Raw genomic sequence first — 11,825 nt, forward strand, 5'->3', positions numbered from 1 at the left:
CCCCATCAGGTCATCCTGGGGTGAGGAGGGTGTGTTTGGGGTCCCTTGGCACCCAGTGTCCCCGTCCCTGCCACCCTTGTCCCCTCACATCCTATGCAACCCTCCCCTGTGGGGTGAAGGCAGGAGATGCCCAGCTTGGGGGGTGTGGGGTCCCCCTTGCCCCATCCAGGCTCTGTATGCCCCCCCAGATTTGGTGTCTGTCCCCACCCCTCCAGTCCAGGACACACCAGTATAAATAATCAGCTTTAATGGTCTGTACAAAACTCTCCAACTATGAAAATACCGTTTAAAAAGGCAAGGGGGGGGGGGAGGGAAGAGGCTGGGGGTGGGGGGGGCTATGTACAAGGGGAGGGGGTGCAGCAAGGGAATGGGGGGCACCCACCAGTCCCCTGGGAGCCCTGTGCCACCCCTTCAACAGTGCTCAGGCCTGGCCATGCTGGGGGGCAGTGGCAGCTCCTCACGGACTGGAAGGGGGGGGGTCAGTGCTGGGGGGTACTGCTCAGTGCTGGGGGGGCCTCCTGCCTACCTGGGGCATGGTGGTGGAGGGGGCCCTGAGCCACCACTCTGGGGCCAAATCCCCTCCCCCTACAATGGGAGCAAGGCCAGGGCACCCCAACACAACCCCAGTCCCCCCCTACCTCCCCTGTGGCAGAGGGACCCAAGGAGGGGGGGAGGTCAGGGAGGGGACACCAGGGATGCCGGGTCCCCACGCAGTGCCAGGGCTGTGGGTGGCACTGGGCGGCACTGGGCCAGGCTGGCCGAGCATCCCAATGCCATGCAATACTGCGACAGTGTCACTAGAGGTCCCCACGTCCCGTCACCCAAGCAGGCGGAGGACAGGGCAGCGCCATGGGGGTGGCTGAGCCCACTTGGGGTGCCCCACGCGTGGCTATCCCAAACCGAGACCCCCACACACACCCACCACCGGTGCCACTGGGCACCAACCTGCCCCTCCCCAACCTCCCCATCACCTTAAAAACTGCTCCCGCAGAAGCAGCTCACAACCCAGGGGGGAAACTGAGGCATACGCCTCCCCACCACCCTCAGCCACCCCCATCCCAACATCCTAGAGCGGTGGGGGGCTGGCGGGGGGGGGTTGGCAGCGTGCCCCCCCCTCCTTTCCCGGCTTAGCCCGATGTGACAGTGGTGCCACTGCCCAGCTTGATGATCATCTGCTGGCAGTCGTGCAGCGTCCTTTTGTCCCCCAGCTTCTCCAGGGTGCGGGCAGCCTCGGCCAGCATGCCCACCCGCTGGCCCGGACCCGAGAGAAAGCTGGGTGGGAGGTAGCAGCAGGCCAGCAGCAGAGCCTCGGCGTGCTCCCGCGGCGTGGGGTGGCTCTCGGGCTCACCAGCTGCACAGGGGGAGAGCAGGTGTGAGCCCTACGGGTGCCCCACAAAGCCACCAACACTCCCTTGGGTGCTCTGGTATGGTGACAGAGCTGTCTGCCCTACCCAGAGCAGGTGCCAGTCCTAAACGTGCCCCACAAAGCCACCAACCCTCCCTGGGGTGCTCTCTCATGATATGAGGACCTCCCACCCACCCCAGAGCAGGTGCCACCACAGGGGCAGGAAGACCTCATGTCCCATCACCCAGTGCTGCTGTGGTGCTATGTGTGCGGGGAGGGGTTTCCCCTGAGGATATGGCACCCAAGGGGGGGGCTTCCCACCCCATGTCCCACCTGTTTTGCTGCCCTGCACCCCTCTCCTCCGCAGGCTGCGGTCCAGCAGCTGATGGGTCCTCGTGGGGCTGGCCCGAGCCATGAGCCTGGCGGTGGCTTCATGCAGGAACACCTGGAAGGTGGGGGGACAATGAGTGTGGCCGGGGAGGCAGCAGACGAGGGGACCCTCTAGGAGGAGGGTTTGGGGGGCTCACCCGGCGCATGGCGGGGCGAAGGGTCTGGGCCAGGCGGCGCAAGCTGCTGAGGTCCTGCTGGAAGCCACGGAGCTCGAGGGCAGAGGCCTGGTAGAGGCAGCTGCGCTGCTGGCTGGCGGTCATCTGCTGCTGCCACAGGTTGGTGCGGGTGACCAGGAGCAAGTCACACAGCAGGAGCTGGACAGCCTGGAGGTGAGGCAGGGAGGGAGCAAGGGGAGCTGGGTGAGCTGGGGAGGGATGGACAGATGGACTTGGGGGGGTGGGTTCCGAGGAGGTCCCTGTGGGCAGGCGGTGCTGCGCGGGGTCCCCCGCCGGGCTGCACGGCAGGGGCATTGCACTCCGGTCTGACACATGCAATGCAACTACAATGCACCCCCGCGAGGGCCGGGGGCACCTCCCGACAGGGATGGGGGCTACCCACAAGGGCTGGGTGGCCACCTTGCTGCCTCCCCCCCCCTCCCCCCAAAGCCCCCGGCTCACCTTGTCGATGTTGCCCTTGGGAGGGTTGCCCAGCTCCAGGCTCTCCCGCAGGCAGCTGCTGGCCTTCTCGCAGTGGCTCAGGCTGTCCTGTTTGCTCAGCATGGCGCGGACGGCGCGGAAGGAGTGCAGGGCGGCGCGGGGAAGGGGCCTCCTGCAACGCAGGGGGGACATGGTGACTGCAGGCCCCTTGCTGAGCATGGCTGTGTCCCCCTCCAGTGCCCCCCACCAGCAGGCAGCACGGAGTGTGTTAGCAACCCGACCCAAAAGAGATGGATGCATGCGATAAGCTGTCACCCTTCCCCCTGTCCCCGATGTCCCCAGGACTCACTCAGAGCTCTGCAGTGCCCGGGGCATGGTCTCCACCAGTGGGTAGAGGCGTTCAGCCCCCTCCTCATCTCCCTGCAGCCAGTGAATAACCGTGGTGATGATGGATGCCCACCACTTGGACACAGGGTCGGTGCCTGCAGAGCAAGAGGGACACAAGAGCAGGATGTCCACCACCTCCATGGCCCCCCCACATGAAGTGTCCCCAGGTAGGGGAGATGCCAGCCTCACCTGTGATGGCAGCCAAGCCAGAGCTGATGGAGGGTGCAGGGCCAGGCTCACTGCTGGCATCAGAGCAGCCATTGAGCAGCTGGAGGTACTCCAGAGCATCGGAGAAACGCCTGCTGGGAGAGGGGCCATATGATCATCGAATTGTTTTGGCTGGAAAAGACCCTTGAGATCATCCAGTCCAACCTTTAACCCAGCACTGCCCAGACCATGTCCCTCAGCACCACATCCCCATGGTTTTGACTCCACCACTACCCTGGGCAGCCTGTGCCAGGGCTTGACAACCTCTTCCATGAAGAAATTGTTCCTAATCTCCAATCAAAACCTCCTCTGACACAATCTAAGGACTTTTCCTCTTGTTACTTGGGAGACCTAAAGCCCATGCTCCAACCACCTTTCAGAGAGTTGCAGAGAACAAGGTCAGTCCTCAGCTTCCTCTTCTCCAGGCTGAACATCCGCAAATTCTCTCAGCTGCTCCTCATTAAGATCTCCAGACCCTTTTCCTTGTGCTCCAGACCCTCTCCCAGCTCCAGTCCCCCTGAGTGTCCTTGTCACGAGGGACTCAAACATGAACCCAAGGACTGAGCAAGGCCAACCCTAGGCTGGTGGGGGGAGCAGGGTGTCCACCCTGGCACTTACCCTTCTCCCTGGGCAGCGGGGCGGCCGGGCTCGGGCATGGCCACGCAGCACAACGCCTTCTCCAGGAGGTGTTCACGGAAGAGCTGGGTCACCTGTGCCAGAGGGTCCACTGCGGCACAGAGGGGGGGTGAGCGGGCACGCTGTCACCCCAAAACGTGGGGCTGAGGGGTTGTGTGTAGGGGGGTTGTTACCTGGGTTGCCGGTGGAGCTGTAGATGGTCTCCCTTGGCACACCCTTGACGGCCCAGTCCCCATCGACAAAGAACCGGTGGCCCAAGGGGTGGCAGAGCCACTGCATGGCGGGGGGCACGGCCCCACCGTGGGACAGGGCCACGCGGCGGGCGCTGCAGAGGAAAGGGCGCTGCGGGGAGAAAGGAAGGGGAAGAAGGGGTGTCAGGGGTTGGATCCCAGGGGACACGCGGGACCCTCTTTGTCCCCCCTCACTCACAGCCAAGAAGTGGAAGCAGCGGTGCAGGCTGGCCTTGACCCGCAGGGCGGCTGCCACGTAGATCTCAGCCAGGGCGGCCACAGAGACGGCGTCACCGGCGCACTCAGCAAGGTTGACAGCGCTGAGGGCCAGGTTGATGGCCAAGAGGTGCCCCCCTGCCTGCTTCCCTGCGGGGGTACACAGGTGGGGGGGTTCAGGGGGGGGTGAGGGGAGGGATCGTTGGGGATGCAGGGAGGTCAGGAAGGGTTCAGGGAAGATGTGGGGGAGTCAGGGAGGATACGTGAGGTTCAGGGGGATATAGGGAGGTCAGGAGGGCTGTGGGGAGGTCAAAGGGGTTCAGGGAGGATGTGGGGGACTCAGGGAGGATACGTGAGGTTCAGGGGGATATAGGGAGGTCAGGAGGGATGTGGGGAGGTCAAAGGGGTTCAAGGAGGATGTGGGGGGATCATTGTGGATGCAGAGAGGTTAGGGAGGTTCAGGTGGGATATGAGGGGTTCATGGGGGACATGTAGGGTTCAGAAGGGACATAGGAAGGAGAGGTGGGGAGGTTAGGGTGCTCAGGGGGGACATGGGAAGTTCAAGGAGCTGTCCATGGGGATGTGGCGGTCTCAGGAGCGATGTGAGGGGATCAGGCAGGACACAGGGTGCTCAGAGGGGATGTGAGGGGCTCAGGGAGGGATGCACAGGGATCGAGGGGACACGAGGAGCTCAGGGGAGGGGGGCTCAGGGGTCCATACCAGCGAGGTGCAGCTGGTGCAGGCGGTGGTAAGCCATGGCAGCATCGCGGGCGCTCTGTCGGACGTGGTCGCGGGTCGGGGGGTCGGGGCGCAGCCCCCCGGCACGGGCAGCCAGCCACCGGCCCACCCAGAGGCGCTGCAGCAGGTGTCGGAGGAGGCTCCAGAGCAGGCTGCAGGCCAGGTCCCCGTGGGAGGCGGGCAGGGGCCGACCCAGGGCCCCCAGCGCCGTCCGGAGGTGCTGAGCCCCCTGCGCAAAGTCCCCCTGCGACCCCCGGGGGGGCGGGTCAGGGGCGGGGCTTGGGCATGGGGCGGGGCTGAACCCCCCAAAAGGGGCGGGGCTAAGCCAGAGAGAAGGTGTTGTGTGCAATGGGGGCGTGGTCAGAGTGGGTGGGGCAGGGGAGGGGGGAGGGGCGGGAACTGTGCAGTTGGGTGGAGCTAATTACAACAGAATTAATACTTAATAATTACAACAGAAAGGGGCGGGCCGTGGTGAGGTGGGCTGTGCTACGGCAGGACTGGTGCTGGGCAAAGGGGCGGGGCCAAGGAGGGTGTGGCCAGACCTGGTGCAGGGGCAGTGCCAGGTGAGGTGGGTGGGGCTAATGCATTGTGAACCGAGCAAACCCTGAGAGCAGCTGCCATTGCAAATGGGGCGTGGCCAATGTGGGTGGGGCAAGTGGGTGGGGTCAGACGGGTTGCAATGGGGCAATGGGTGACATGGGTGGGGCTAAATTATTGAGCACGTGCTTAGGGGTGTGGCCTGTGCATCACATGACACCGTGCAGGGTGTGAAAAGGGGGCGGGGCTTACCCGGTGGAGGTCGAGGTCTGCCTGGCGGCGGTGTCTCCAGAAGAGAATGGAGGGCTCGGAGTGGGGGCGGGTGACGGGCTCCCCGCAGACGAAGAGCCGCACCACCGCCCCCAGCACCAGCCCGGTGTTCAGCACCCAGAAGGCCAGGGTGGGCCACAGCCACTGCGACCACCCCCACGGCTCCTCTGCGTGAGGAGGAGGGGAAATCAGTGTCACCACCAACCCACGCCCACCCCACGGACCCCAACAGCCTCCATCCCAATGGCTTCTGACCCGTGTTCATCCTCCACCCCATCATCTCCCAGTTCAGGACCACCTTGAGACTGCCCACCTCCTGATGGCTTTCACCCCATACTCACCATGACCACCTCCACCCCAATGGTCTCCCATCCAACAGTGCCCATCCTAATGGGCTCCATCCCAACAGCCTCGACCCAGGTAGCTCCTACTGCCCACCCACCCCAATATCTTGCATCCTGATGGTCTTCACCTCAGCAGCCCCATCCCAACAGCCTTTGCATCACACGCTCTTTGATGGTCTCCCAAATAACTATCCCAACAGCCTCCATCCCAGCGGTGTCCATCCCAAGGGCTCATCCCAACAGCCTGACAGCTTCCATCTCCATGGTCTCTACTCCAAGAGCCTCCATCCCTATGTCCTCCACCCCAAGAACCCCCACCCCATGCCAGAGCTCACCCACGGTGCCAGACTCAGCCATGATGGTCCTGCCAGGGCCGGCAGTGCCTGCACTCCCCACAGATGCTGAGGCACCAGATCCTCGGAGGAGGGAGGACAGGGGATTGAAGGAGAGGCAGAGGAGGACGAAGGCGCAGAGGGCCATGCGGGACCGGTCCAGCATGCCCTGGCTGCTGGGTGAGGGTGGTGGTCTGTGCTCCTGCTTCACCTGGGTGGACAAAGCTGCCATGAGCACTGAGACATGGGCACAGGGCTAAGATTTAGGGTATGGGATATAGGACACAGGTACAGGCCTAGCACATGGTGATGAGGCACAGCTATGGGACTCAGGGCATGGAGCACGGGTCACAGCACATTTTGGGGCAGAGCAGGGGGCAGCAGACCACTGCACTCCACAACAGCCCAGCATCCCTTCCTCCAGCCCCAAACTGGGCAAGGAGCAGCCTCAGAGCTCAAGCTCAGCGCTCCCAACTCCTTTACCAGAAACTCTTGGTGGACTCTGTGGTGGATGCCCCACCTCGCTGGGGAAGGGGGGATCCCTCCCTGCAGCCACCCCCTACCTTGCCATGGTCACAGAGGGGGCTGTCAGGCTCTGAGTCACTGCTGCTGTTGCTGCTGCCCCCGCTGAGTGACAGTGGGCTGCTGTGGGACGGAGAGCCCACGTCTGAGGGCGGTGGCGTCAGCATCTCCATCACCTCCGCCTTCACTACCTCCGTGGGGGCCTCTGCCTTGGACCCTCCTCTGCAGGAGGACACCAGGTCCTTCAGGGACTCTGTGGGGAGTGGAATGAGCTGAGGGGTGCTTGGGGGAATGGCAGCTCCCCAAAACCTCCCTGAGGCCTGCCCTTCCACTCACGGTTCTTCTGCATGGCCATCTTCAGGGTGAGGTTCTCCTGCTTCAGCTTCTGGTTGCTCTGCTGCAGGAAGCGGATGTACTCGATCGCCTTCCTCAGGATTGCCGACTTGTTGAGCTGCCGGTGGGCAAGGATGGCTCAGACCAAACTCTGGGGCGAAGCCCCTCCACTTTTGCCCCGCCAAACCCCCCCAGGCTCCCACCTTGGCCTCAGTGCCCACCACCAGGTCCTTGAGCTCCACGATCTTGTCGTTGATGGAGGAGCGGTAGCGTTTCTCGATGGCGTTGTGGGCCGTGCGCTTCTCCCCCCGGCTCTGCACCAGCGCCGCCTTCCCGCTGGGTGCCAAACGGTTGATGGGCAACTTCTCGGCGTCCACCACCAGCGGCACCGTGGCCAGGATGGTCCCTCCGCTCACCAGCGCCTGTGTGTGGATGCGGGGTGGCATCGGTGGGGGTTCCTGAGCATCTCCCCCACCCCAGAACTCCGGTACTAGGACCTACCGGCACCTGCAGGGGGGTGGCAGAACCGCTGGCGCTGGTGGCCAGGGAGGTGATGGTGGAGGTCTTGGCACTGCCAGCGTCTGTCTTGACGGCTGTCAGCAGCAGGGAGTCAGCCTTGATGAAATGGGGCTGCAGGAGGACCTGGGGGGAAAGGGAGGGGTGAGTGGAGCTGGGGAAAGGGAGCACCAGGACCCCCCAACCCCTGGTTCTGGGCTTACCGGCACCGGCTGGATCTGGGATGAGACGGGCTGGGGGGCAGCGGGGGCCAGGAGCTGCGGGGGAGCCACGCTCTGCACAGGGCCAGGCAGTGTCACGGGCTGGCCCGGCTGTGGGGTGGGCAGGGAGCTGGGTAGGGTTTGCCCTGCACCCCCAGGCTGCACAGCTGGGCATGGAGCAGAGAACAGTGTTATTGGACCCCCCAGCACCAGCCCACCCTGGACACCTCCATCCCAAAAGAACATCCCCTCCACACACACACCCCATGGGAGTCCCCCACAATGAGCCCATTCCCCACCCAGCGAGGCCTGACCCCACCTCCTGTACCCCCAAATCCTCACCAGAGAAGGTGTGCTGGTTCTGGTAGCCCACCAAGGGCTGGGGGTTGAACTGGCCAGTGGGGGACGCGGGGACGAAGCTGGAGGCCACCATCATGCCGGGCTGGGGCTGGGGCTGGCTGCTGGCCACAGCCACCGGCTCCTCCTTGACACCCGGTGCTGGTACTGGTGCCGGCTGGAGCAGGGCTGGGGGCTGTGGGGTGAAGGTTGCCATCCCGGAGGGTCCTGGGTAGACGCCGCCGCTGGTGGGGGAGGTGGGGGGTGGCTTGCTGGGCCCCAGGTAAGTGCCAAGGGTGCCCGGGGCTGGGGGGAGCCCCGGGGCCACGGCGCTGTCGGGGGCACTGAACGAGGAGTCAAACAGCCCCGAGAAGTCATTGTCCGGTGTGTTGATCAACTGGAGCATGTCTGCAAAACATCCCCCCCAGCCATGCTGTCAGCTCCAAGGGGACACTAAGGCCCTAGAAGTCCCCCGGCTGGCCCCATGCTGCCCACCCCACCGATCTCTGGGGAAAGATCCTCCCAATTCAGATGCAAAATTGCCTGAGAGCCCAGGAATCTGCTGTGCCCTGCTCCCTGCAGCCTCCCAGCCACGCTGCTAGTGGGGAAACTGAGGCACAGCACTCACAAGATGGGTGGCCGGGCTCTGGTTACTTGTACTGGTAGAGGCTGCAGCCCAGTTCTGGGGATGTCAGGGCAGATCTCAGCCTGCCCCTAAGATCAAGGGGAGCAGAGCTGAAAACCCTGACAATCCCCCAAACAGCCCCTGCATCAGGAGAGATCTCGGGCTGGGACATCCCCTGGTGACAGGCACGCCTGCCCACAACACCCCCCCAGGGCTAAAGAACCTCGAGGTTGGGAGGGGTCTTCCCTGACTGATAGGATCTGGGTGTCCCAGGGTACCCCCATGTCTCCCCACTGGGGTACCCACAGATGTCCTGGGATGCTCCCACCAAAGCACCCCAGGATGTCCCCCACGGTGATGCCCCCAGACACACAGCCCCCGGGGTGCTCCCACAGTGCCACCCCCATGCACAAGGTGCCCCTGCCATGGTACCCCCATGCACACAGACCCCACAGTTGTACCCCCCCACACAGACCCAGAGTACCCCTTCAGTGATACCTCTATGTGCATAGCCCCCCCCAAGGTGCCCCCACCGAGCTGCACAGCCCCAGACACCCCCAATAAGGGGGTGCAGCACCCTGAGAGGTCCCCAGTGGTGACCCCCCCCAGGTGGGCAGGAGAAGGATGGCGGGGAGGGGGTACCTTCCAAGGCTCTCTCCATGTCCCCAGGACCAAGCTCTGGCCCCTGCTCAGCCCCACGCTAAGGCACAGGGATATTTCCAAGCCATGTTGTGGCCTCCTCCCCGTGCCCCCCCCCTGCAGCCATGGGGTGATGTGACTCCACCAATCGCCGCCGGCCGCCCCCAGACAGCCCCGTGGCACAGCCAAGGTGAGCCCGGCACTGGGTCACTGCCGGACACCCCGCTGTCACCAGACGGTGTTACTCAGGGTCACCCACCACTAACCCCTTTGCCCACTGCCTCCCCCCCCCGTGTCTCTCCAGCCCCACGACGCTTCTCACTCCATGCCCAGCACCTGGAGACGCCCCACAAGGACCGGGGTCTTTGGGCAACCCCATTTTCCCCCAAAATCCATCCAGCCCTCGGCACTCCTCTCTGCACAGGGAGGGTTTCCTCCCGGGGAGGGGATGTCTCCACCTGGACCCTCCTGGCTCAACAGACACCCCCTCCCAAAGCTCCCTCGAGGTGCAGAGGTGACACAGCAAATCTTGGGGGTGCAGAGAGGGGGTTGCTCCTTCCTGCCCCCCATCACAGCGGTAGGAATAGCTCTCCCAGCCCCCATCAGATATTCCACCCTGTGGCACCCTCTGCCACCCACACCATCACCTGGCGGTGCCATGGCTGTCCCCACCCCACTGCTCCAGGCCATGGGAGCCCGTGGGGCAGAGCCACATGGCTCTGGGTCCTGGTGGGCACAGGGCACACCCACCCATGGGTGCGCATCCCACAGCCATCCCAGGGTGGGCGTGGGGACGAGTGACAACCTGCCATCACCCAGGGACTGCTGGGCATGGAACCATGGGCCCATGGGGCACGTAGTGGCTCAGACGGCCCCGCGGCAAAAAAAATCCCACACTGGGGAAGGATCATCCTTGACCAGAACCTCAGCCGGGGAGGCAGGTGGCACCTGGATCTGCCCAGATTGCCCCTGGATGAGCCACCAGCCCAGGGATGCCACCTCCAGCCAGAGTGCAGAAGAAATCACCTTGGGCCCCACCGTGCAGCAGGTGCTGGAGGGTTCGGTGGTCACGAGGATGGCTGAGGGCCAGTAAACCGAATTTTTGGCTAAAAACATGATAATGCTGCACCCCGCATCGGTAAGAGCTCGGTGGGGAGCGCGTCCCCCCGTGAAGCAGGGTCCCCTCGGCAGCACCCCCATCCCACAGACCCCCCCATCCATCTCGGCGGGACGGTGGGTGCTGCTGGGTGCCAACCCCCGGGGGGGCGGTGTAGAGCCTCCTCCCGCTTCACCCCATCCCGGCTGGGTTGGCTCAGGAAACCCAGGAGTCCTGGAGGGAATGACCGGGAGTAACCCCCCAGAGGTGACGTCACGGAGGGGGCGGGGCTAGAGGCGACACGATGTTGCGGTCGGTGGGGGCCCCGTCGGGGCTGTCCCGGCACCGGGACCTTCAGCTTGGGGGTCCCGCTGTCCTGTTCCCCGCCCCGAACCCCCCTCCCGAGCCGGCCGCTGGTAACGGAGCCAGCTCGAACCGCCCAGCTCCAGCACCAGCTCCAGCAGCTCCTTGCGTTCCCCCACGCCGGCACCGGCACCGAGCCCGGTAACTTCAGCCCGGCAATGCACCGAGCCCTGGTTATTCACCGAGGCCGGTTATGCACCGAACCCGCTCCCGCCGGCCATGTCCCGAGCCTCGGTTCTCTGAAACGCACTGAGCCCCGGTTATACCCTCAGTCCGGTCCGGCCGCGCACCGAGCCCCGGTTACTCCTCCAGCCCGGTCCTGTTATGCCCCGAGCCGCGGCTGTATCTCCAGCTCGGTCCCGGCCGTGCACCGAGCTCCGTTTATTCCCCCAGCCCGGTCCCGCTTATGCCCCAGCCCGACCCCGTTCGCCGCAACCCGGTTCGGGACGCACCGTCGATGTCGCTGAGAAGGGCCATGTCGATGTCGTTGGCCCCGGAGAGGCCGAGGGACGGCGCCAGCCCCTCCAGGGCCGCATCGTCGAAGGCGAGGGTGCTCATGGTCAGTGACCGACATCAACCGTGCCCACCCCGGCAGCGGGGGCTTTAGGAGCGGCGGGGCCGCCCGCCCGCCATGGCCGCGCTGGCCCGGGGAGAGGGAGGAAGGGGACGCGCCGCCAAGTTGCTCCGGCGAACCGTGCCCAGACCTGCTACCGGGCGGGCAAGGAGGGAGGGAGGGGACGGAGGCGGATCCCCCGCCGTGTCCCGCCCCGCTGCCGCCTCCCCGCCCCGCATCGCCGGCCCCGGGATCGGCTGCCCCGGGGTACCGGGTAGGGACCCCCCTAGGAGCCACCTGGGGGGGGACCCCCGGAGGCACCGGATGGGGACCTCCGGAGATGGCACCGGGCGGGAACCTGGTGCTCCAGGACCGGAGAAGGGAGTAAGACCGGCTGCAGCCCCTGAACCGGGC

The 11,825-nt window shown here is 65.0% G+C and overlaps 1 protein-coding gene across 3 annotated transcripts; it reads right to left on the reverse strand.

Annotated features, from left to right (window-relative positions):
• Positions 1 to 230: 230 nt before the first annotated feature.
• Positions 231 to 11,589, reverse strand: SREBF1 (sterol regulatory element binding transcription factor 1). Of its 3 annotated transcripts, none has more exons than XM_030460163.1 (19): positions 11,311 to 11,589; positions 8,142 to 8,543; positions 7,803 to 7,966; positions 7,585 to 7,725; positions 7,287 to 7,505; positions 7,087 to 7,201; positions 6,792 to 7,003; positions 6,232 to 6,439; positions 5,535 to 5,719; positions 4,728 to 4,989; positions 3,991 to 4,157; positions 3,735 to 3,903; positions 3,544 to 3,652; positions 2,908 to 3,017; positions 2,681 to 2,813; positions 2,353 to 2,503; positions 1,873 to 2,058; positions 1,679 to 1,790; positions 231 to 1,351 (listed from the first exon to the last, which is right to left on the reverse strand). In XM_030460163.1, the coding sequence occupies exons 1-19, from the start codon at positions 11,414 to 11,416 to the stop codon at positions 1,128 to 1,130; spliced, it is 3,375 nt and encodes a 1,124-aa protein (XP_030316023.1). In that variant the 5' UTR covers positions 11,417 to 11,589; the 3' UTR covers positions 231 to 1,127. The 3 variants fall into 3 exon arrangements, with proteins under 3 accessions (XP_030316023.1, XP_030316022.1, XP_030316025.1); XM_030460162.1 differs by having other exon boundaries at positions 2,908 to 3,020; XM_030460165.1 differs by lacking the exon at positions 11,311 to 11,589 and adding an exon at positions 9,403 to 9,460 and having other exon boundaries at positions 2,908 to 3,020.
• Positions 11,590 to 11,825: the final 236 nt, after the last annotated feature.

This window comes from Calypte anna, chromosome 14 (genome assembly GCF_003957555.1).
Source record: "Calypte anna isolate BGI_N300 chromosome 14, bCalAnn1_v1.p, whole genome shotgun sequence".
NCBI lineage: Eukaryota > Metazoa > Chordata > Aves > Apodiformes > Trochilidae > Calypte > Calypte anna.

Excerpts from the sequence above, each read along its gene's own strand:
- SREBF1 (XM_030460162.1), bottom strand. The coding sequence starts at position 11,416 with ATGAGCACCCTCGCCTTCGACGATGCGGCCCTGGAGGGGCTGGCGCCG. Across the intron at positions 5,720-6,231 it reads GGCTGAGTCTGGCACCGTGG|AGGAGCCGTGGGGGTGGTCG; the intron begins GTGAGCTCTGGC and ends CTCCTCACGCAG. Across the intron at positions 1,352-1,678 it reads GGTGCAGGGCAGCAAAACAG|CTGGTGAGCCCGAGAGCCAC; the intron begins GTGGGACATGGG and ends CCCCCTGTGCAG.